This window comes from Synchiropus splendidus, chromosome 1, assembly GCF_027744825.2.
Source record: "Synchiropus splendidus isolate RoL2022-P1 chromosome 1, RoL_Sspl_1.0, whole genome shotgun sequence".
NCBI lineage: Eukaryota > Metazoa > Chordata > Actinopteri > Syngnathiformes > Callionymidae > Synchiropus > Synchiropus splendidus.
The window spans coordinates 37,062,401-37,088,815 of NC_071334.1; the positions used below are offsets into that span (position 1 = coordinate 37,062,401).

A 26,415-nucleotide genomic window follows, 5' to 3' on the forward strand; every position below is an offset into this window, starting at 1 on the left:
CTCAGAACCGCTTTAAGTTGGAGCAGTGCAAGGTGAGCAGTGCATTTGCATACCAGTCAGTTGGTAGAACCCGTGCACGGGTGCTAATAACTTCTGGTTGCAGCACTGGAATTTCCGGACCACATCGGGCAGGTGGACTAGATCAAGGCAGTGACAGTGACAGTGACTTCAACGTGATCACAAAACATACAGCTTAAATACCAAGATCAGCTTTCCGGATCACCAATTTTTCACAGACACCCGATCCCACAGCTCGAAACTTGATACCAGGAATGGGATTGGAGCATACCTAGTAATTAGAAGCCTGGACTGTTTCTGTAAAGGGCATCTGTTCTAGTTTACACACAGAACAAAGTTGTTTTAATATGTGTTCCCTTACGGCCTCACATATGGGATGCACAAAACAGACCTGATGCAGCATGGCAGACACAACAAATCAACAGATGGAGCAGGGAGATCCCTGGTGATGTGTCCTCTGTGTCGATACTTCAATATGTGTAGCAAGTAATCCGGTCAGAAGCGTGTACCAAGGCATACTCCGATGAGAAGGACTGACATTCCATGGCTCGCAACCAGTCGCAGCAAGTAAGCGGCTCACGAACTGGATCGTGGAGTTCATTTCCAGATTTAAGATGCAACGAAACACAACGGTAGTCACCAGTTTCTTTTTAGCTAATGTAGAAGCATCTTGCAGACACCTGTATTCACATAACAGTGACATCACCATAACAGGAACACTGAATCAATTACAACTAAACTAATAATTGGATCGAAGAGACACCAGCCGTAATCTTCCCTGCTTTACTGAAAGTTTCCTTCAAATTTCTAATATTGGCTGAACAAAACTTTTTGCTTGTAGGTGCATTACTGTTCATTTTATTTTCCATAGTTTTTTAATTACAATGTTATTTAAAAAGAAATATACTGGTGCTGTTATTTTAGAGGAAAAGACAGAAATTCAAAAATGCATTGTATAATAATGATAATAATAATAACAATAATAATAATAAAATTTAAAATTGCATTTGTGTCCCTTGCTGTACCAAAAATGTTGTGAACCATGGCATTTAAACTGAGAACAGGTTTTGTGCACTGTTACACTCCTACCTGGAATAGTTCTGAAAAGTCCCATACAATATATATGATATGTGTTTTGTGTGTATGACTTTGTCATTACTTTTATGAATTTACCAAAGACAGATTATACGCAAGGATCACCTGTATATTTGCTGAATGGGAATAGTGTAGATAAGAGGCTGCATTTTAACTGCTGGATGATGAGGTTTGTGGATGTACAGCACATTATTAGTTCCACTGGTCAGCAAACTGCAGCTTTGGCTCTCCTCGCCATTCTACTGTGACTCCCTTGTGGTTTTACAGAGAACCAAGCCTGGATGTGTTTATGGAGACTATCTTTTTAATGACGGAAGAGCAGCTACAGAAGAAAAAAATGGAGACTCAGAACAACAACAACAAAAACATTAATGATAAAATAAAAAGAAAGCAGTTTGGAGATGTTGCCTTGGAGTAATCCAGCAATCCAAGTAATGGACGAATAAAAACCTTTACTGCCATTTAACGTTGATGACCTGCCTGGCAGTGGTGGGCCGCTTCATCCTTGGTTAGTGCAAAACTTTCCAACTATTTTTTCAAGTCGAACATTTTATGATCTCTTACTCGCAACACACACTGAGCAACAACATTCTTTCCACCCTGGGAATTTTTCTAACTCACCCTGTGCTGCGTAAGGCTGTTGCCAACCTTGTGGAGGCTGTGTAGTCCAACCATTAGCAGTGGTCAAGATGCCTCTGGGTGGCCACTGGCTAGGGCCTAGCTGGCCAGGAGCTTTGTTGTCCCGAGGTTCAGCTTTCTTTACTTCCACCTGGACAAAGGACAAGGAGGGCATGTTTGTAAACCATTGCGTCTTCTGAAAACACCCTCAGACATAACAGACTTTTTCCTATATAAATACGTTTTTAAATGTCAGGCAAATCTTCAGTTTTTTCTAATGGGCAAATTATAATTATATTGTAGCTGACAAGTCTGTGCCTCAGGTACTTGAGCAAGAATATTTTTTTTTTCTTAATACAGCACAATTTATGGCAGAGGGAGACTCCATGCAGTCCAAAAATGTATGTGAGAAACATGGACTTAAATGCCCTTAAAATAATAATAAAACATCTACCATAAAATAACTTACCTTTTTCCTGTTCACATAGACAAATTCCATTTTATGTTGGAATAAATTTCATAGGAAGGTGGGGTAAACATTTTTCTTCACTTTGACCATAAATAATGGAAACATGCAAGTTTAGTTTAAAAATAAAAATCCATACTGTGTCGATGTAACTGATTATTAGACCATAACTAATTAATCAGAAGCCCTTACTGACATCTTTGATAAAATAGAATTCATGATCCCTTTTGGAGATTTTAATATTTTAAGCAATTCAGGCCAAAGATGTGGCACATCTGAAAAATGTAGATGTTTTATAGTGTTAAATTGTGACACTTAGGAAATTTCAACGTATGAACTCTTAAGTTTCTTGGACATCAAAATGTCAAAGCAAATGTGCTTTAATTCATTTTTTAAAAGTTGTTTTATGTAAAACAAAAGATAACCAGAGCAAAGAAACCAGCTGAGACAAAAGGGGGGTGGCTGAGCAGAAACAGACTGAGGGCTTGAGTTATTGGGGTCACCTTGCAGCAGGAGAATGAATTCCAAACCTGCACTGGGGTGAAACTACCTCCCCCAGACTCCCCTCTTCCTTCTCTGTCGACCTAATTACATACACGTTTCTGGCAATGGCCATTCTGCCGATGGCGGCAGCAACGTGCTCATACTTACTCCCCTGGGCATCACGGCTTCACATGATGGATACCATGACTTCTGTACAATCCCCAACAGTGGAACTGGGATGTGCAACACAGTTTGATGTGCTCTAATTTCTAATTTTATAACTCCTATCTACCCCACTCCCACAACCCCCAGTGTAAGGAAATGTCAAGTTAAGAACAATGGATTAGGGAGAGGAAATTTTATGTAAGTCCACATCCACAAAGGACCAGGGTGGTGTAATTTTTTGTTGCAATCAATCAAGAAAACATGGTTCAATCAATCAGGTGTCTAAAGCCTATAGTCAGTTGATTGTAGTGGTACCACAAATCACAGCAGATCCGTGATCAATAAAGACTGCTCTCCATGGTTTGGCCCATGGGCATGCTGTGCAAAAAGGTCGTACAACAGTGGACATACACTGACCATAGCCACCCATTTGAAGCGGCATCACTGCAGAGTGTCATCGACAGGAGCTCAACAACTGTCACCACCGCTGCATTTTAGAAGCCATTGGCACGAGAAACCAAGTGGCCTAAAGCTATTACCAAAATAACTGCTGAGCAGGGCTGCTAACTCTCGTGCAGTTGGCATGAGACTTATACCTTTCAGGTAACTTAATTTATAAAAACCTGTGATGTTCACAAAACATGCCATGTGTCAGCGGCATGACCCTCTAAATCTGAGAGCGCAACACACAGACTCTATCCCACCGAACTGTTCATACAACTTGGCAGTAGTTTTGTGCAGCAGACACTGTGGCATGATCCGTCGTGCAACACAAGGTGTAGTCAACATGAAAAGGTTGCAGATTAATGCAGACATGCAACAGTTAAATATGAAGTCGAATGCACCCGTTCATGAGTGGAGACAATCGTCATTCTAATTGTGGAAACCATGTGGGTTTTATTGGTGTTTTAGAAGGTGACAAAATCACAACATTGACAGCTTCAGTGAAGAGGTGCTCCGATTCTGACATCAAAGTTCAGATCCAGGACAGGTTGCGTGAGTGGTTCTGTAAATTCAGCTGTGCATGGCTGGAAAACGCTCTTCTGTGAGTGTGTTTGCAGCAAAAGACCGCAAATTCAGCTGACAAGTCTTTATCATCTAGTGAGCCACGGTGTGCAACAAACATGTTCCTTCTTCATCAGTCTAGACAATATACCACAGTTGTTAAATAGATGCTCCATAAAATCCATAAGCAGTTCTGTTTGCAGCGAGCGGCGCGCCATCAGTCCCCTCTCTCTTGCTCTCTTCCTGGGTCGCATGAATGCGCTTAATGATGTCAAGATGTTTGACATCACGATCCAAACGAATCATGTAGGGGTAACATACATTTTGTGCATATATATCTTTAGAACTAATTTAGTCAGACATGGATGAACAGTGTACGTTCACAATGTTACAATTAGTTACGGTGAGTTGTGAGTTGAGGTTTCCTCTTCCTAACACTGTAGATAACTCTTCAACCATGAGTTACCAATGATGGTCCTCTTTAATGGGCAGAGGTGTTAAGAGCAAAATCATATTTGACATCTGAAGATGGACTGTGCTTGATCAGTTGCACCCCTGGTTGATGCATAGTTGCATCTGGTTGGAACAAAAACTTCGTAGCACTTCAAGCAAGAGAGGTTTTATGCGATTTGGTTAAATTAAAAACTTCCGTCACGCTCATGGAAATCCTCATTGTGAAGCCCCAGGCCATATTTGAGCCTTTTCACTTCAGCCTTCGATTGATCTTGCGTATGGTGCACAACGATGAATTATAGAAATAAAATACATGAATGGCATTTGTCAACAGACGATGGGTCATGCTGGATGCTTGCATTGACAAAGTTGCAAGGAACAGAGCGACTGAACTATTAACGCATCATTTTATTCTTGCTAGATCTATAGCATGTTGATAATTTCCAACCTGATCATTTCCAACCCTCTGACATTCACGACTCTGAAATTGAATGTCATGCACTCCTTGTCATCAGCTCGGACTCTGCTCTCTGACTTATTTGACTGAGTCCACGACTATGCATGCCATGACTTGCATGCATGCTAACTTTGTTGTGTTTAATCATTTCCTTGTGCTCACAAATCATTACTATCGGTTGAGAGGAAGAGAGGCCTTTCTGTCTCTCAATGGTATCTATTAATGGCTTTAAAAGATGCTAATCACAAAATCTCCCCAAAAGGGGCGATCTGAATGATCTCCTTTAAAGGTGCCTTTAAAATTAAAGCCTGGAGAGGAAAAAGGACACACAATGAGTAGCCACTGTCCTCTTTGATTAAATCAGCTGAGGGCCAGGTGGATAGTGTTTGCTCCAAAGAACAAAAGAACTGTCAGGAGATTTATGGCAAAGCCTCATTACAAAATTGACTTTATTTCCTAGCAGGAAAGCACCGTACTGTCGCGTGAGCAGTGTGAGTCTATGATCCAAAGCCCACTTGTTTCTCTGTCTCGCAACATTTCTCACTGGTTAAGGTACTTTCACAATCTATGAACTGCACTTGCTTATGAAGAGCTCCACCACAGATGGAGTTTGTAGGAAAAAAAAACAAAAAAAACAGGTTTTTCAAGTCAATTATAGGGATGCATTCAAATCCCTATCACCCATAGACATTGGTGTTAAACATCCACTTAGGTTTCAAAACAACTTAAATTATACTTTTCACTTATTTTGGCCTTATTCAAAGGGTTAAAGGTCAGTGTTCCATGTATTTTCGACCTAGACCTTTGATATACTTTGGTTTGTTGTCTCAACAAGGTTCCAGACTACAAAGTTCTCTGTCACGGTTGTCCTATGTGTATCTTTTTATTGTCAGTAATTATTCTTTCAAAACCTTACATGACATGTTGAATTAATATATTTAATACCAGAGATACCATATATAAGTACAAGCTAAATTCTGTACTGTATATTTGAACTTGCCTTTCAGAATTTGCTGACACAGTATGGAGATTCATATTTAGAGGGCACAGGGTTGATTTATTTTTTTTTGTAAGTATATAAAATAAATAAATAAGATGCTCGCATGTATGTGACCTGCCAGCAAAACATTCAAAGAAAACAAACAGATAGCACCAATCCTTTAGGTGGATTATCTTAATGACAATGTCGATGCATAGAATTTTGTAGCTTTTTGTGTGTGTATTGAGATTTGACCTTCCTTAAACAGTTGTTTAAGGTGTATGGTGTATGCACATCCTAAAGGATAGGTTGATTTCACAAAGCCTTGGGCGACAAAGAATGATGGTAGAGTAATTGTGAGAAAAGAATTTGATTTAAAAAAAAATCATAGCAGATAAGTCTCACATTTTGTTAAGAACATAGAAGTGCACTGAATCAATAGCTGAATATTAGGAACACAATGCCTTAAACAAGCACATTAGTTCATTTTTAATTCTAAATCATATAATAATAAGTCATTAGTCAGATCGCTGCCCATCTGAACCTAATTCCAGTCCAGTCGCCCAAGCCTCTGTTTGATCTGAAGGGTAATAAAACCACAACTACACACTTTTTTGCCCATGATGTCGTGAAAATGCATGTTGACAGCCTGGTCCACTGATTGTTCGGCCTCGAAAGTAATAAATCCAAAACCTAGCCAATGATCAAGAGTGAATAAGGTAGCAGGGGGTAAGAGGGAGTTATGACAACACAAGATGAAGAACAGTACTAGCTTCAGCAGAGTGAGGATCCATCAAATCTAAGCAACAAGCTACTGGGGTCTGGATGATGTCGGTGACTTGAGATGAGACAAATCCATCATAACAATGTTGGGGATTGAATTTTGGCTTAACTGTGTAATGATGGCAACAACACAGCTGCTTAACTGATTAAAACGCGACACGAAGTAGACAATTTGATTCAGTAGAAAAAGAACGGACAAACCCAGATTCCAATGTCATGTACAGTATAAATAAAATGGTATGTAATTGAATGATAATTATGTATTGTTTGTTATGTGATTATAATGGCAAATTGTCCACCAAGAATGAGAAATCTATAATAAGAGACATTAAATTCAGAATATGGCTTTCAAAATTAAGAAAGAAAGTCTAAAACAATATATGTGCCAATTGGCCAGGAACTCATTGTAGAAAAAAAAAGCGAGAACTAGGTCAAATTTGATATCCAAACCTAAATGAGACCAAGCTTACTCCAGCGCTACCTGGCTGGTCAAAGTGCATGTGTGAATGGTGTGTGTGACCTGTCCAGGATGTATTAATGCCTCTCGCGCAACTGACAATGTATATATGATTTACAGCAGTGGTAAGAGAAAAGGGTCGGCGCAGCATGACTGAGTAGTACACTCAATGACTCTGTAGTGTTCCTAAGTATTTAAACTGAATGCAGTTTTTCTCTGGGTCAGGGTTAGCACCCTCAGAAAATTTGTGATATATTGGAACTCAGCCATTCAAAAAGGGGTTTCATCATATTATCTTATTGAGATCCATCACACAACTCATTGGAATCAGGGTTCATGCTGTAGACAACAAAATGTTCATGCCATTTCATCCAAACCCCACCTTGACCTGTCCCTCAGTAAAAGTGCAGTGGGGCACACACTTGCAGCAGCTATTGTTAATGCATCACAAAATATGAAGAAACACAAACTTTAGAACGTCTTAAGCTTACTCCAAGCTTTCCCACAATGAAGTATGTATTTCATTTTTTGAGTCAGCCAGGATAAGCCTATCACATACAATTGAAGAAATTCTTACTGATGGTAGCACAAAGATACAGGCCATGACAAACTTAAGGTCCACGTCTCACATGACGTGACATAGTCTTGCTCATAGCAAATTGTTTGTAATCTACATCGTGTGATGATCTCTATAACTCAAAACAAAAAAAACTCAACAAAACTGCTGTAGTCTTGTACAACATCTTTGTACCAAATACTTAGATGTGGTCTAGTTAGAATCTGATTAAGTTTCTGGATTGGCAGAATTGGGTTGAGTGCATGTGTCCCTACCAGGGGACGTAACCTGGATTCAATTTAACACCCTTTGAGATGGTAGACTTCAGAGACCTCTTGAACTGTGCCAGGCTGTCCCGAGATCAAGATCTATTACTGCTTATTACATCTGTCATTAACCTGTCATTCATCTAAATATACAGACTGCTTGACACATATAATAGCTTGACGTCATTAAAGAGGATAGTGAATATATACATATATATATATATATATATATATATCAAAAACCAATATATATTGTAAGTAATTAGCAATGTTGTCCAGCAACTTTCTTTATATTTCTTTGCTTTAATTAATTAGTTGTACAAGGGAGGAGTTTTTACTGAAGTCACTAAATGTTTGCCGTGGTGTTGATGCTTTTTAGACAAATGCGGCACATGGTCACATTGTCTTCAATTTCATACATAATAACCATCGGACATCCTGTTGAAATCACAACTCCTTATATTCAAGTAAGTTAAAAATTTTACTTTAAATGTCACCACAAGTAGAATACAGCAATTATTTGGTGTGGCCTGTACCTTGGTGGTACCAGTGAATGCACCTAAAGGAGAAAAGACAAATCTTCAAAGACAAAGTTAATCATATGCAAACCATTCACAAGGAGAAGGGGATGGAAAAAGAAAAACAGACAGGCCTTACTTACAGTTATATTTTGCATATTGGAAAATGATTCACACAATATCTACATCAAGAATCTAAGATCAAGGTGCAAATGAAAACTTAGTCTAGAATTATATTAATGATTAATACTGCAAGAGTGCTAATTCCGTCATGTTAAAGTTCAATGACAAACTATTCTGGAATTTCCCAAAAGAGGCTAATGAAAGTTTCAGAACACGTTGCGGGTCACTGGCAGCACCTATGCTATGTAGGACAGCACTGTTAGTGGAACACTTTCAGTATGTCCCTGTAAAATGTACAGCTTCGGAGGAGGAAAAGCTCATGAGAGACACATGTCATTGATCTTGCTTTTTTTGGCTGTACATTTGAGCCATTCGAGTGCATGACCGATGTTATTCTAATGACAAATGTAAATTAGGTCAAGAAAATGGGTTGACGCACTACATTTTCAGAGCACCTACTTTTACTCAATCTGACACCTTTAAAAAGTGCGGTTTTCTTTTTGCTGTGGGAAAGGTCTCCGACAAAACTTTTGACCGAGACTTTTTGCCTGGTCTTGGTCAAAATTAACTGATTTTTTCCAAGTAATTCACATCATTTTGCACATATCACAATAAGACAATGGGATCTCCCTCACAAGAAAGTCAGCAATAAGCACAACTTATATTTGTTTTCAATGTTAAAGATTTCATGCTCTGCCTTCATTAAGATCTCCTATCAAACGACAACCTCATGAACAAGTGAAACAATTTCATGCCACATTGGGATTTGTTTGCCTCCAGCGTAGCTACAAAGCCGCTCACCTCCCTATTGGATCTAGCTGAGCAGAAATGTTCAGGCATGTTGTTTGCATTGGCCCAGATCAGTGATGAACACATGATTTAAGTTAGTTAGTCAGCACTTCATATTGTAATGATCTCAAAAAGTCACAAAAGTATGAAATGATCATATATTGCCGACAAAGATTGTTCTATTGAATTAATGCACGTAAAACTGTTTCTAACAGAATCAAATTCAGCGTGTTGCCCTAGCGAGAACAGGAAACATTTTAATCGAATATTGTTATCTGTTCCGTTTTCTTTCAAGAGTCGTGTCTTTTGCCTTTGTATACTTCGTGCATTTAAACAGACCAATAACTGCAGTATAAAGTACCTGCTGAATAAGGCAGATTGATATTCAGCCACATCATTGGGGGCAGAGTGATAGATTCCAACATGTCACTCATATCACTGCTGCAACTGCAAATAGAACCGTAATAAATTCCCATAAAAGTCTGGTAAATGAAGGATGATGCTCTATGGCAGTATTAAACACAGAGCAAAGCTTGTGGACAAACATCAAGTAGAGGAACTTATTTCAGCGGTCACAAATGAGTCGTTACAATGACCCCATCAGAGTATGAGCTCACTCGAGTAAATCAGTGATCAGTTTGTCCACATATATTTGGGGCTACAGTTGGCTCACCATGGAATCGTGGTTTACTATTTGTCAAAGACTTGAATGAATGTCAGCAGCAGCGGAGCACGTGAATGTGTTCAGGGAAGTACTTGGTTGACTTCACAGCAATCGATAATAAGCATAATAAGCAAAATACGTGACCCAAGTTCAGTCAAGAATATAATAATGTGAAACGCTAAACTCACGAACGGGTCGGGATAGTAGATGTAGGGCAAGTCTGAGAATGATGGGGGATGCGAGGAGAGATGCTGACCAAGTGTGTAAAGACTATAAAGAAATATTTTCGCCTGGATGTGGAGACGGACACAGTGACCTTTGTTTGGTGCAACAAAGCTCGCCTCATCATCTTAATAGCATGTCATTGATGCTGCAGCATCTCCATCGCTGGCATCTGGACTGGAACCACGGAACCACAACTGGGTAAACATAAAAGCGAATTCAATTTACTTTTAATGTACCTGCCTATAATAATGCTAGTTTTCTGTTTAATACTGTTAAATATCAGTTAAGCTTTGCTGAAAACTCACTAGGTAGCAACAACTTCTATTGCTATAGAAGCTTGTTTTTAATCACTCAGGCTCTGTCAGTCAGAATAAACAATGGGGATAACTCACTAGCTGACAGAGCAGAGCTGCGTGTAGCCATTTCACCATGTTTACACATTTACTATATTTATTGATCATTTATCTTTCTTTAAAGGAGGGGGCTTAGTCTGTGAGGTTTTTTTTGCTTTCTACATCATATATGTCAGTCTTAACAATTATTGTTTCTCTTACTTTGCAGAATTGTTGCCTGTTCATTGTAGAGTATTTTCTAAACACTGGTGCAAACAAGATTCCAGCTCCCTCTAAACCAGTGGTTTTCAACCCTTTTTTAAGCAACAGCACACTTTGTTCATTGATTAAACCCTGAGGCACACCACCAAAGGAACCTTTGCCAAAGCGCAGTGTGCTTCGTATTGTGTCCTGTAGGAAATCCATTTAAATTTGTGAAATATTGCACCTACTGACACTATGCTATTTCGGCATGCTATTTGCCGAAATGAATCCAGAAAATGTCTTTGTTTAGAAATGTTGCCGGAAATGGGTTGGGCAATATGGCAAAAATATATTATTTATATTATTTATTTACTTATATAAAATAACTGTTTTGATCTCTTGTACATGATTTTATTCCAATTTGGGGAATAACCAGCCAATCTCTAACATTCTTTACCTCAACGTGATAACAAAAAATATTCTTTATCTCTACACATTTTGGAGCTCATTTATTTGGTTCTGCATTCAGTTTTAAGCCAACCTTTAAAAAAGATGTGATGGTCTGTGACTGTCAAGATTCAGAAGTGAGACTTTGGTGTCACGGGTCTGATAAGAGCACTATCATTCTGTTGTGAGTGTGGAAGGGTTCACTTCAGCCCAGAATAGTTTGCCATTCGAATTAACATGCCTAGGTATGAAAAGGGAAACAAAAGAAAAAAAAAAAAAAAAACAGGATCAGCTTTTACCTCGGGGCCTCTGCTTCTCCGCATCATAGATCATGACCACCTCTGTAACCTTGAACGGGACAAAAGGAAACAGTGCCTCCGTTTTAGTAATACTAGTCTCTATTTGTACTCCAATGCAACACTGTCCACATTTACACAAATAACATGTCTAAGGAAATGTCCAGATGGGATCAGATTCAGACTGCAGCAAAAGATTACATTTATACTCACCACTCCAAATCTATTGAAATAGTCCCTGAGTTCAGGCTCGCCACAATTATGGGGGATTCCACCAACAAATATCTTCTTTGATTTATTGCTATCAGCTTTGCTGCCCTTCTGAAAAGAAAAAGGAGTGTGTGGATTTTAATGTCTGTTGAAGGATCAGTCTGGGAAGAGGCCATCGAGCCATCATCCATTCAGCAGAAATTAGGTTCTCAACTGGCCCGGGGGTATAATTCTTAACATTTCATGTCAATGCAAACACTGGTCTGTGCAGATCACAAACCCTGCTTTCTCTACTTGCTCTTGCCACAATCATTGCACATGGCACATAATCTGTACATGCTGGTTTTCTCGTTCCAAGGGTTTCAGAAAAATACAGTCAGTACCAGTTATGTGATGTCATTTTCACAACTGTTAAGTGGTGAATGGCTCAACACAAAGGTAAATAAGATGGCCAGACTAAAGTACCTTGCGTAGTGACAGCTGGAATTTGGACATGCTTACCCAGCCCTCCTTGGTCCGAGACTTCTCTGGCTGCATTCCTCTGGGTGTGCATGGTTTAGGGTCAATCTGGAAAAAAAAAAAAGAAAAAGTTAAATAAATAATAAATATAACCATTTATCTCAGTATACAGCAGGCAACAGCGACTCTATGATGTGGTTACTGAGATTGAAAAGAAACAGAAAGAATAAATCTCTTAATACCAGGCCCTTGCTTTTACTACTTCCTAAAACTGGTAATCTTAACATTTTTTTTTCAAAAGAAGTCCATTCTCCTTTCAAACATTCTGCAAGATTAAATAAAGTATGTAATGTCAGACACAAAAAGGAGTACCAATTACGTGAAAGGTATATAATAAGTGGATAATTATTATGATGACCCTTTTTGTTACACACCTCTGTTAATTTTTCTTCAAATGGTTTCTAAGTATGAATGGGAATCACAATATGCACAATAAATATATACACATTATGGGTGGGAAAAAAAAAAGATATTGCAATATATTGTTAGGCTCACAGTCGATCTAGATAATCGAAACACTGACAGCGAATAGCGATATTTTATTACAACACACATTGTGGATTACCTAGAACTTTTGGTTAAAATTTAAATTCTGTCTTTCCTGTTCACAAATTGTTTATATTTGATATTGCACCAAAATCAGAATGGACACCTATACACGTGACAAACATCATATTTTGCAGGTATAAATATTACGCATGTGGTAGAAAGTGCCATCGAATCCTTCATTTAAAATTTCTCTGGCTCATTAAAACATTTAAATGAGTGAGAAAATTGAAATGAAAGATTTGATGGTGTTTTCTAGCACGTGTAATATTTATTTCCACAAAATACGACGATGTTATTCATTTGCTAGGGGAAATGTGCATATTTGAAGTTTTCACCCTTGCTGATTCATGTACAGAGTACATGTTCATGTACAGAGTATCCATCGCAGATACACACTGTCATATAAATGTCTTGATCTATATTGATGCATGATGCAGTAGATATTTGGATCAGATCTCATTTAGTTTAATACCCTGAGAAATGATGCAGCTTGCCACATTATTCTGTGATCTTGAATTGAAACTAATTGCTAAAGACCAGCCAATCACAATGTGTGGTTCAGCCAACACAGAAGTGGTAGAACTGATTCAGTAAATGTGAAAACTCCTTCATACATGCACACATAAATGAATTTAAATATCTTTAGAAGTGTAAAATTGTCTACTATGGAGTCTATTGTGATTTTTGTGCGATATCAAATAACAATGCTTCGTATACAGGTAAGTCAGCCAATCACAGCGTGTTTCTCCGCAGACCGCAGGGAAGAACGGACATAAACACTGCAAACAATCCAATGATAAACATCGTCTTTTGTGGAAATAAATGTTACGCATGTGGAAGAAAGGGCCATTACAACATTCATTTGAATTTTCTCCAGCTCACAAAAACATTTAAAAAAAAATTGGTACCTACACCGGACGTAGTAAGTTTGAGAAAGAAGCATGATGGATAATGAAATGAATGATTAAATCGAGAACACTGATAGATAGACTGATGGATACAATTTTATACATGACAAGTGCCGCAGTTGCTTGGGGGCCAAGCTCGACTCCTGTGCAGCTTGCGTCCACCTTTTGATGGAAGAGCGGCTCATCAGGGAGACCATCCTTCCTGACTGGGAAGGGCAGACTAGTCAACCCGAACCCAGTCCGTCGCAGGTGAAGCCTGCAACTCATGAAATTGTAGGACCTATATGACATGTCAGACTAGGTGAGGGTCTGGCACTTCTGTTTGAGGATGCGTCTGAGCATGCTCAGGGGCCTACTCGAGACAACAATACCATGTCGGGAGACAAGGAGGACATAGCCACACCTCCATCAAGACATTTCCTGTTGGACGACATGCCAGAGCTCTTCGTGTCCGCCATGGTACGTGTGGGTGTAGAACCCCCCAAGGAAGTGGACCCTCCAGAGAAAGTTGACACCCTGTGCTCTGTGCACAGAGCGAAAAAGAGGAAACGCCCGGTCACTGTCTGCCGATTGAGGACTTGTGGGAGCATTTGGAAGCCCCCAGCTTCTATCAGGACTCTGGCAGACACGTACGAGCCGTACACAAAGGTAATGGGAGTCGACTGGAAGAAGGGCCTCCCTCCATTGGGTGACTCTCTGGCGCTGTGCCAACCACATGCCCGTGGGCTACAGGGAAGCAGGTGCTGTCGGACGAACATTCCCGGTTCACTTATTTCCTGATTGAACCTACTGCACTCAAGTGAGAGCACAAGCTAAGAACCTCTCCTTGTTGGCAGGCTCGATGGACAGGATGCTTTGTGACAAAAACTCCCTGTCCACAGAAGAGTTCCACTAGGCCCAGGTCGCTATGGCAGCATTCCTGCGCATTGCGCAGGATTTCATAAAGGACAGAGGAAGAAGTTGTGCAAAAGTTTTTGCACTTTTGCAAATAGCAGCTCAAAACACGTGGTTGGGTTTGACCGGGCTGTGGAACAAGGAGAGACAGGTCCTCTCCAGAGTACCCATATCTGACATGGCATCAACGAACATGTAGAACATCTAGAAGGCTCGAGGAAGTCTGCGGGGCAGTCAGTCATGTTGGGCCTGACGCAGTGGGGCCCCGAACCCTGCCCCTTTCAAGCGACCCAGGTCCCGGACCAGCTCGAGGGAGGACAGGAGGGACGAACACCATGTTGATCAACTTCAAAATGTGAAATATTATTTTTAACAAAATTTCTGATTTGTAAGTAACGGAAAAAAATCAGATGTATGAAGAGTATACTTTTGCTGTAATTGGGCAAATGATGCCAAAACACTATCGGCATCGAGATCATTAATAGTGACAAGCCCTTTTCTCTTCAGCACCAAAAGAACAGCATCTAGTTTTGAGGGAGGAAATAAATTATTACAACACATTGGGGCCAAACTAGAAGTTCCAAGCAACCTCAAGCTGTTTAAAGAGTTATAAAACAATGAAGCCAAGATCTTTCTCGACTTTAGTCTTCCCTTCGTTCATACGCAGTAGGCTGGGAGTGAAGAACAAATTAAGTTTTAATTAATAGCAAGTTGTGTCATGACCAGGAAATGCATTATTCCAATACATAAGAGTATGAGCATTTGCAGCCCAGTAGGTCACCTTGTTTTTACAAATATGTTTCTTTGACCAGGAGCACGAATTCACACTTCTGCCAGTTCACTGTGTATCCAGATATAGTTCCAACTCTTTTAATGAGATCTAACAGAACTGTGATAGACTACTCAATTTGTGCTAGAAACAATACAATGTCATCGGCATACAAAGCTAAGTGGTGATCAATTTTTCCCGGGGTGATATTCCTGTTGCACCTAATACTAATTGCTGATGGCTCTATGCACAAGGCAAATAATAGAGGGCTCAATGGGCATCCCTAGCGAACTCCACGGTGAAGATTAAATGACAAAGATCGGTCAGAGTTGGTTATAATTACTGCAGTCAGGGACAAATATAGCATCCCCACCCAAGAAGTGAAATTCTGGATTAAGCCAAATTTTTTAATGGTTGACAACATAAACTTCCATTCAACTTGATTGAAAGCTCAGTGTGCATCAAGGACATAACCTGTCTGGTCAGGGTGTGTTATAGTAGATATGTGTTCATTTAACCAAGTAGCTAGGATCTTTGACATTTTTAGATCACAATTTAAAAGTGGTCGATATGATGAAGGATCAGTTTCAACTTTGTCTCCTTTCAACAACAAGGAAACATTGGCTATCAGCGAAGTTTTGAAAGGTGTATAGGTCTGAATAGAATCTTTTAAAACAATCATTCATCTCTTGATGGTCAGTGATGATTATACCGTCAGGAGATGAAAGTTGAAGTATAGCTCTACTGACTTGTGTTTCTCTCAGTTGCTGAGCAAGTAGGTTTGTCCCCCAATTCAAAGTGTGTGTTTTATTTTTAAAAGCATCGTGTTAACCTGATTAGTAAGAATGGTATTATATTCACACTTAAGCTTTACAAAAGTTTTGAGTGTAGGTATAAATGGACTTGCTCTATATTGTGTCTCAGCTTTTGTAATTTCTTGGCCAATTTCAACTAACCTGGCTCTTCTCTGGTATCACAGTCCCTCGAATAACCACTTTAAAAGCTCCCCACAATGTTGAATCAGAAACATCCCCCTTGTCGCTTGGCTTATAATCCAATCATTGATCTGGTTTGCACAGATATCAAAGAACTCTTCGTCCTTGAGTAAATTAGGGTTCAAATGCCAATTGTATTGAGCCTTCTTCAAACCAAAATCAACACTTATCATAAATGTGCTGTGACATGAAATGAGTATGGTACAATATTTTCATGAGGAGAGAGAGGAAGCTAATTTGGAGTCAATCAAAAAATAATCCGTGTGTTGGTTTTGTGAACTGAAGAGAAAAAAAAAAAAGTCTCTCTGAGTGGGAATCCTCCGGATATCAGATTCATGGACTTCTTTAAGTTAAACGATTGTGGAGTCAAGTGAGCTTTTTGAATGTGTGGATGACCTGTCCAGTATTGTATCAAAGACACGATTAAAGTCACCTCCTGAGCATATACGTTCAATAACGTCACTTGAGACGTCAAAATGGTGCCTGTCAGAATTATAAAGAGACTATTTGGGTCTGTTTGAGTAGATATATTCCTAATAATATTGCCACACCATGTGCTTTAGCAGAAAATGTTGACTGGTTAATTTGCATTACCCATCCACATCTCAATTTAAAAACGTCTGTATGCTTAGTACGTGTCTCTGGCAAAAATAGCAAAGCATTTCTGCAATATTGAGCTCCACTTGGCAGCTTCTTCCAGCTCTTTGTCTCGAGCTGTTTTCAATCCGTTATTCACCATCGCTTTACCCATGTTGGCCACGTGTGTTATAAGCAGACTTCTAAGCTTCAACCGGATGCAAATTGGTCCCATTCTCTATGAATTGACATTGAAAATTTGTAATTTATATATAAACCCTGTCTGCAATGTCAATGTTCACAAAAATCACAAAAAACGGTAATAAAATGATGTTTAAAAACTAATAAGCCAGCATTTTCGCAGCAGAACATCTTTGTCCGTTGTGTTGTGTGCAAAACTGGAATATCTGCAACAGTGTAGATTAGAGATGTCTAATAATATCGGTTGACCTAGTGACGAAGAAGTATTCCACTGAATTGAGTTGAAAGTGATCTATATTGAATGACAACAATCATGACACCAGCTCACAAAACTGCCTGGATGACAGTTTCAAACGCCTTTTTTGTAACAAAAATATTTATACCTTGCATATGCATATTGATGGGCACAGACATTTTCAGGGTATGGTGCTCAATCCAGAAAAAAGCCACCCAAGGCAAAAAAAATGTCATTAGGAAAATTATCTACATGAACTACTTTAGAGTTCATTTCGCAATTTTCCAAATTAATGTATGAAGTATGTTCATAGCAATAATTTTTTTGCTACAAGCATACCAACGTCGCAGATGATCAGTGTCTTACTAAGGTTGAACTTTAAAACAATGGCTGATCAACATCCACATCAAAAGATCTTATTTGAATAATAATCTAAAACAATGTGTTCAGCGTAGGTTCCTAGTTCACTTCTGGTTATTAGTAGGAGGAGGACACTTGACTACATCTACAACTTACAACAAGTTAGGTCCGTTCTAACAGCTAAGCTAACTGTTAGCTCGAGAGTTGGTGGCGTCACAGACAAAACACAGAACACTCTTTCATCATTCTACGATGGTGTCGAAGGGGTTTGCTCATCCTTAAGACGCGTTATCTTCTAAAACAAAACAAAGCCACACTTTTGAACACTACGACCCGTCGCCGCTCGAATTCCTCTGTGACTGTGATTGAGGCTGTCAGCCGGAGAGGTGGTGACGCGGAGCTAGAGGCGCGCAGCGACGGCAGCGAGTTGGAGTCGGACCTCAGTCAGGACCCAATTAAAGGAACAGAAATCAACAAATCTTAATGATTACAGTGATATTTTCTCACTGCTTCTCAATAACAACCAGTTCTCGATGCCCATCATGCGGCCCGTGTGTCTTTACACCAACAACAACATGACGCATTTCAGTTGTTGACATAAAAAGTAAGAAGTAAGTTATTTGGGAACAAAATCTAATCTAACATCTATCCAATAGGATGGTTTGGAAAACATAGGAGTAGTGTTCAACAATTTTCTTGAGTCATGAGCAGAGTTAAACGAGTCAGGCAAGATTTAAATTTTCTATTCTAGTATTTTAAATTACTGTATGCTACCAAGTCAGTCAATTTGACTTAAAACTGGAAAGCCTGGTTGGTTAAACAAATGCCTTAGCAGTATGTTATGTGTTCAACTGACTGCAGGGCAGACAGGAAGAACCCAGAGTAGAACTGTGGACACATTATTGAAGTGGTTATTAAACATTTGATTCCCATAAAAGGTTTCAAGCTATTAGAAAACACTCACATTTCTACCATCCAGATTGTGCGGCTTCGTCTCCAACACCGTCCGTACGCAATTGGGGTCTTTGAATTTGACGAAGCCAAACCCTCGCGATTGATTCGTGGTTTTGTCCTTCATGATGACACAATCTACTACTTCTCCATATTGTGAGAAGTAGTTTCTAAGAGTTTCTGGAAGGGAAAGTAACAGTGTCAACAATATGCAGTTAGAAAAATGATTGAGTAAACAGTTCAAAAGCCGCTTTGAGTCAACACACATTAATGAACAAATTAGCACTCGCAATACAAATGAAGATACTGTCCTACTTAAAGCGAGCAATGATCTAGTCACCACTATAACCAGAAGCTTGGGATTCCGATTTCATCTTTATCCAAATACTACTCTGAAGAGGAGAGTGAGAAAAAACGTCATCAAAAGTTTGACTAACAAGGGATGCTATTTAGAGCATCTACATACAGTAAATCAAAACTATCACAGGGGAAATTAAATTTCAGTCGTAGCTCTCTGTAGTGTGATATTAACTTCAGAAATTAAATGTGAAGTCGTGTTGAAACAAGATGTAAAGTCAGCCAATACTGAAACAATGTTCCCTGAGTAGCTATAAAGACATTATTACCTGTCGTTTAGGAGCATTCTTCATTTGTAATTAAATGAATGTATTGGTATATAAAGCAGAAACCTTTTTCTAAGCATACATTCAAACAGAAAATGTAAAGAATTTGATTTCTGTTTCTCATTCTGATATCACAGAAAGCAAAAATTATTTTTTTGTGTTCATTGGGGAGTGCATCTGATATTTGTATTACGGTCAACAAACAAAACCAAAGGAAATGGGGAATCCACAAGCCTCAACAAATGCCACCACTGCATCACATGACAGCAGACAAGATAATAAATAATAAAAGTATATCTGGTGTCTTTTCTGTCATTAACATTTAGCTTGCATTTATTGCAATCAAAACACATCCAGTCCAAAAATGAACAACACTAGACAATTGGTAATAGAATGGTAATTAACCAGAAGGATCCGTTTCATAATAAAAGTATATCTGGTGTTTCAGCAGCCTTACTTACCTTGTGTCGTACTCCAATCCAACCCACCAACAAAAAGTTTCCTAAAAAAATGACATGTTAGATACAAACCTAATAACTGAAATACCCACATGCATTCTGTATCTGTAAACATAAAACAAGTACATCTGAATCCACATGCTATCATATTATGCATAACTTTTGAATTTTGTTTCTTCGGTTATTATTGTGCACACCAGCGTAGAATGGCCAAATACAGTATTATTAATTTCAAACATAGACATATACATCAAATGCAGATGCATATGATGTTGTAACAGATAACATGCACAAACGAGTTGATAATGCACACCCACTAATAAAAGTCTAATATACATAACACAATTCCTTTTGCTGTGATACAGGTCTGAATGCGGTGTTTCACGTCGAGTGAACAAAAAACCACTTAAGAGGCGAACACGTCAAATGAAACATCCACTCTCCTCCATCCAGCAGATGAAGCGACTGTCTAAGTTAAATGACAGTTTAAAGCACCATTTTTGCATGCAATTACTAACGCTGTGGACTATTGTTTGAGATGTAAGCGAGAAGGACAGGAGAGTGCAGAAGGGGATGTTCCATCCGTCAGCGGTGTCCGCTAAATGCCCGTCAGAAGTCAAGGGGCGACTTTCAGACGTCAGCTATGCTACCGCTGAGCTAACTGGCAACCACATTAGAATAAGTACCAGCATGACTGAAAACACGCATGTCAAGACGAACACACCGCACTTCCATAATAGAGAAGCCGCTCTTTAGTGGTTAAAGCAGAAACAACTGTTTTACTCTCCTCAATTGCAGAACTTTGGAACCATCTTTCCTCCGGGGGACGATCTCGCTAACTTACTAAGGCTAACTAGCTTGCGCGCTAACATTAGCTGTCAGATGACAGCTTGTCAACAGAGTTACCAGTCATGACTAAGTCGGCGGAATAATGACGTTATAGAGCGGATCTTACCCGACTTCATCTCCCACTAAGTTGTTGTTCATCGTTGTGGCTAAGACGGGAGCGTCAACTGCTGGGACCGGCTTCAACGCTGCCCCTCTCAGACTGAGAGCGGAGGAAGGTCACTCCGCTTTTTGGTTCAAACTCTCCTGCGCAGTGACGACGCTGCAGGGGGCAGTGCCTTTAAAGGAACACTCGCCGATATTGCGGTGGAGGGCCAACGTTACACTGTACCCTATTATTGCAAGGCTAGTTTGCACATATCGGACCGAATAGAGCGAACGCAACTCGGACTCCAACACCTGTATCAAACCCTAAAAGATCTCCATGTAAGGAATGCATTAAATTCCCTCAGAGCATGAGTGTTCTACCCTGCCACGCTGGTTACTCACGTAACCTAGGTTCTATGAATATGTGGGTAGTCCTCTAATGGCCTTCGCTATTGGTTGGACCACCTAGGACACTGGCCTTGGCCTGACACCCCCGCCCCAGACACCCTGCTCCTTTTGGAGTTCAGTGGAAGGCAGGCCTGTTGGGCAGCTAGTTAGAGGGCTAGACATACAGTATATTCATATCCTGGTTTACTCTGAAAAGCTATTTCTACCCTTTTCCGTTTTTTTTTTTTTGATCACCTCAAGGCGCCTTGCACCGCAGGGATCAAGTCAACTATGTTGTCCGGCCAGCGGGTTACATAGTTTATTCCGGATCAGCATCAGCATCTAGTTGTCAATGGTCAGCATCACAGAAGTCAAAGTACAGACACATTAAATACAGACTGGACCTAGAGCGTTCCTCAAATCCATTACACCATCCAATACACAACATTACACGAATCCAGGACGCTTGGCCGGGTCATCATGACCTGACATTACTGATGATAGATATCCCTGTTTTCTTCCTAATAGGACCAGGTCTTACTACTTAGAAACTTGGCTGAACATTCTGTTTGTGCAAAAGTGACTTTTATCGTTAAACTGACTGAGTCCAGCATGGGTAGACCACAGCTCAACATTCCATTGGTGTTAGGAAACAGATCATACTTTAGCTTAACTGTTGCACATGTCTCTAATGTGATATATCAACATTTTCTCCAACATCCCCTGGTCTGGCACACAAGTAATTGCCTGATTGTCAGCATTTTGAACGGGCAGGAGTGTGGGCAAGAATGTGAGTGTTCAGTGCTCGGAGATCCAGAATGGGTCTGAGACCTCCTGACTTCTTCAGAACCAGGAAGTAGACAGAGTAAAATCAGCCCTTGCGCTCTTCACATGGAACTCTGGAGATCGCTTGCTTCTGAATAAGTGATGTTATTTCCTGCTCTAGACATAGCTACTCTGCAGGAGAGCGTGGTCGCACAGATCCAACCATACCGAATGAAATTCCGTAAGGGGTGACCTGTCCTAGTCTGCCGCCAGGAACGTCATATTATTTGACAAACTCTGGACGTAGGGGTAGGCTGTGTCGAGGAAAACCACGGTGGTGCTGTCCTTCCCATCTGGGAGCTGGTGCTTGGCTCCAGTCCACAGCCTTGATGGTCAGGGGAGACATGAGGTCTTTGCCGGAGTGGGCCAACAGCTGCGCCATCTTGGGGCACGTAGCAGTTGGTCCAGCAGACTTCTTCGGGGCAATGACGTACATGGATGTGGCGAAGTCCTCATCCTTCGGCTCCTCTGGGACAGGGAGTGGTACTCCTAGTACCTCCACTACCACTTGGAACAGGTTAGGCAACTCTTCCATGGGGAACATGCGCTGGATGGACCCCACTGGTGCACATTCGTCCTCCTCCATGCCTGAATAGGCATCGTCCTCGTCGTCCAGGAAGATGTTGATGTGGACTTCCTGCTCATAAAAGCGACGGTCGTCCTCCTCGGTGGTCTCCGCCCAAACCACCTTTACTGGAGCTGGTTTAGGGGCTGGCTGAGAAGGTTGAGTCGCTGGGAGGGAGGTCGTCTCCTTGTCGGCTGCTCCCAGCGTGCTAGACCCGCCCGGATGTGGGAGGATGCGAGGCGTGCGGGACAAGAATATGCTCCTGACCTAAACAGGCGACACAGGCCTCGTGCTTGTCGAAGTTGTCGAAACACAGCATCGGTCCATAGTGAGCGCCCGATGGTGATGAGTAGTCACAGGCTGAGTGGCAAAAGGGAGCAGAGTGGCGGGAGCACATGCGTCTTATACATAGTGGGAGGTGCCTTCCTGCGCAGAGAGCCAATCAATCGACGTCTCAGGCCGAGGCCAGTGGGGTTTACCCAATAGCGAAGGCCGTTAGAGGGTGGAACACGTATGAAATAGAAGTCAAACTACCAGAAAAACCAACAATGGAAATGATGTCCCGAGCCAATCGATTGCTATTTGATCCTGTATCTGTCGATCATATAAGTAGAGGCAAAAGCAAAAGTACTATTGATGGTGTCTTCCAGTTTACATTTCTAGAGGTTAGTGACCTCCTTTGTGGTGAAAAGATTCAATTCCTGAAGAGGCATGTGTCATGTGATTCAAATTTAAGAAAAAATATTGACTGAATGGTATGCAATGAAACCATGGTACATAAGAGTATCCGTAGGAGATTGAAACATTAATTCAATTTAAAAAACAACAAAACAAACAAAACAAAAAAAAACCGTAATAATTCAGTGCTGTCTTTCCAGTCTCTGTCATCAGCATCTGAGCTCTAGCTGTGTAATGTACAGCAAGCAATCTAAATTACTAACCAGAAAGAGCAGGTACTGCGTCTTTGAGGGGAAAAAAAACATCCACAAAAGCACTACACAATACATTTTTTTAATGTATGAATTTAACAGAGCATGGATTACTGTTCAATAACAGCATGAAATTTCAAATTTGAAAAAGCCACCTAAAAGTGGATTTGACACCAATTCCAGTGCCCAGGATGCTATGGAGGAAGAAGCATCACATCTTGTGTGACACTGAGGGAAACAAAACGGAGAACAAAGTTCAAAGCGGAGGTTGAACGACATGTTGCAATCCTCCACTATTATTCCTGTTCCAAAGAAACCTAGGATCACAGGACTGAATGACTATAGACCGGTGGCACGGAAGGTCTATGGTGATCAAGTCCTCTGAGCACCTGGTTCTATCCAACCTGATATCCATCACTGTTCCCCTCCTGGACTAAATTCCATTTTGCCTACAGAGCCAACAGATCTGTTGATGAAGCAGAAAATCAGGCCCTTCATTTCGTTCTAGAGCATCTGGACTCACAGGAACCTATGCCAAGATCCCGTTCGTGGACTTCAGCGCTGCTTTCAACACGATTCTCCCACCTCTGCTTGAAGACAAGCTTTATCAGATCAACGTGCACGACTCCCTCTGCAGGTGGATTACGGACTTCCTGACCAACCAGAGTCAGTGCATGTGGCTGGGGACAACTGTCTCCAACACTCGGACCCTCAACATTGGATCTCCTTAGGGCTGTGTTCTCTCTCCATGCATCTTCTCTCTATACACTAATTGCTGCACCTCCAGCCACCAGTCCGTGAAGCTGATCAAGTTTGCGGATGACACCACCATCATCGGGCTCATCTCAGATGGAGATGAGTTGGCTTACAGGAGGGAGGTGGAGCGGCTGGTGTCCTGGTGCAGCCACAACAACCTGGAGCTGAACACCCAGAAGACAGTGGAACTGATCGTGGATTTCAGGACAATCACAGTTCCTCCATTCCGCCTCATGATGGCTGAGGCATTGTGGTCTCGTTCCGCTTCCTGGGAACCACCATCACTAAGCACCTCAAATGGGAGCCAACCATCAGTTTTCTCATCAAGAAGGCCCAGTAGCTATAAAAACTACGACTGCTGAAGAAGATGCTGGTGGAGTTCTACATAGCCATCATGGAGTGCATCCTCACTGTCTCTCACCGTGTTGTACAGCAGTGCCACCTGCTGGGACAAGAGAAGACTACAGTGTATTCTACTGATCGATTGCAGCCTGCCACCTCTTCAGGACCTGTATGTCTCTAGGACCCAGAGATGTGCAGGTCAGATCAGAGCCGACCCTTCTCACCCTGGTCATGGACTGTTTGTTCCTCTTCCCTCTGGTAGGAGGCTACGGTCAAACCAGACTAGAACCTCCCATCATAGGAATAGCTTTTTCCCCTCAGTCGTCAGGCTGATGAATTCATGAATAGCCCATGTTGTTCGTGGGTTATTTATTCATTTATGTTTACAACAGTGTAGAATAATAAAGACCTTTGTCTTTGTCTTTATTTTATTTGCAGCTCAGTGCATGACTCAATAAGACGCATACAGCGATCAGAGCGTGACAATGCGGCTCTTCATCATGAGCTGTGAAAATTAGTCGGAAAAGCAAGAGATATTCCAGCGGAATTTCAAGATATTGGTCGAAGACTTTGAATCACATTGAAACGTCACCAATGCACCTTGTTGCCAATGCACATGCAACAAGCCCCCCATTCATTTAACATGACTTAGTTTTACTTTGTCATGATCTAAACTAAACGTATGGCATATGTTTTGCACATTATTCATTTTTGATTGCCGTGAAGTCCGTTGAAGTCAGTGGAGGGAAGAGCTGACATGATCCCCCATGTTCCCGTCTGCAGCGTTGCTCACACAATCACACTGGGGCCACGTTACTGGTGGCATGAGCCACGTAAAAATATATATAATATAAATATATATAAATTTCTATAATTTCTATGAAGAGCACCATGAAAAGTAAAAAGTAAAATGTATTAATGTAAGAACAGATGCACAAGAGGCCTACGCCAGACGCAAACTGGCAACATTGTGACACAAAGGGATGTGCTTCAACCGCTATACTGCTGCAAAGTAACGTGACTAGCTAGCTGGGTAAGTAAACTTATGAATTAAGCACATGTATGAATTGTAATTTATTATGATGCACTATCAGTTTGATTGTTGTCTTGTTTGCAGGTCAGATCCAGATCCGTCCATGCAAGCATGTTATTGCAATGGTCCTCTATGGGCTGCATTTTTACAGTTCTCCCAGGCAGCAGAAATATCAGTAGAAATAATGATGTAATTGACCTCATTCATTCTTTCTTTGAAACTTCTCCTCGACTCTCTTTCCCTTTTTAAAATTACTTTTTGGGGGATAAATTGAGGATATGCAGTCTGGCAGGTGGAATGTCAGGAGTTATAGCAGCCTCTCCACTGGGATATCACCCTGTCCTCGCTTCATCTTCTCTTAAGCCAACAAACCTCATGTCCTCCTTCACCTCCATCTCCTCTTTGGCCTTCCTCTCGACCTTCTGCCCGGCTGTTCCAACCTCTCTCATCTTCCTACCAGTGTACTTGTCATCTCTCCTCTGTACATGTCCAAACCATTCTCAACCATCTCTGACTTTGCTTCTTAGACACCTGACATGTGCTGTCCCTCTGATATTCTCATTCCTGATGCTATCCATCCTGGTCACTCCCAGAGAGAACCTCAGCATCTCCATTTCTGCTACCTCCAGCTAGCAGAGATGTACAACATCACGCCTGACACTTTTCTCCAATCATTCCATCCCGCCTGCACCTGCTTTTTTCTCCATTGCCCTGGAGAGTTGAGCCAAAGTACTTAAAATCCTCCACCTTCTTTATCTCTGCATCCTGTAACTTCACCTGTCCACTTGGGTCCCTCTTATTCCGTCTTACTGGTGCTAACCTTCATTCCTCTCCTTTCTAAGACATACCTCCACCTCTCTAGCTTATCTTTCGCTTCCTTCCGCCTCTCTCCCTCTGCAAACATCATCGTCCATGGGGCTCCTTGTCTAACCTCATCTGTCAACCTGTCCATTACCACCGCAAACAAGAAGGGGCTCAGAGCTGAGCATTGGTGCAGT

At 40.9% G+C, this 26,415-nt stretch overlaps 1 protein-coding gene across 4 annotated transcripts in view; it reads right to left on the bottom strand.

The window, feature by feature from the left end:
• Positions 1–20,757, bottom strand: part of dazap1 (DAZ associated protein 1) — a 36,262-nt gene extending 15,505 nt beyond the window's left edge. For 2 of the 4 annotated variants that reach the window (XM_053866903.1, XM_053866912.1), the window contains exons 1-8: positions 20,603–20,756; positions 19,651–19,691; positions 18,580–18,746; positions 12,111–12,176; positions 11,613–11,720; positions 11,403–11,451; positions 6,350–6,432; positions 1,735–1,882 (exon numbers count right to left, since the gene is read on the bottom strand). In XM_053866903.1, coding sequence (XP_053722878.1) covers positions 1,735–1,882; positions 6,350–6,432; positions 11,403–11,451; positions 11,613–11,720; positions 12,111–12,176; positions 18,580–18,746; positions 19,651–19,691; positions 20,603–20,634 — 694 coding nt within the window. In that variant the 5' untranslated portion in view covers positions 20,635–20,756. Of the gene's footprint in view, positions 1–1,734; positions 1,883–6,349; positions 6,433–11,402; positions 11,452–11,612; positions 11,721–12,110; positions 12,177–18,579; positions 18,747–19,650; positions 19,692–20,602 lie in introns of all 4 variants that reach the window. The other 2 variants (XM_053866905.1, XM_053866904.1) reach the window with 2 other exon arrangements.
• Between the last annotated feature and the right edge of the window lie 5,658 nt (positions 20,758–26,415).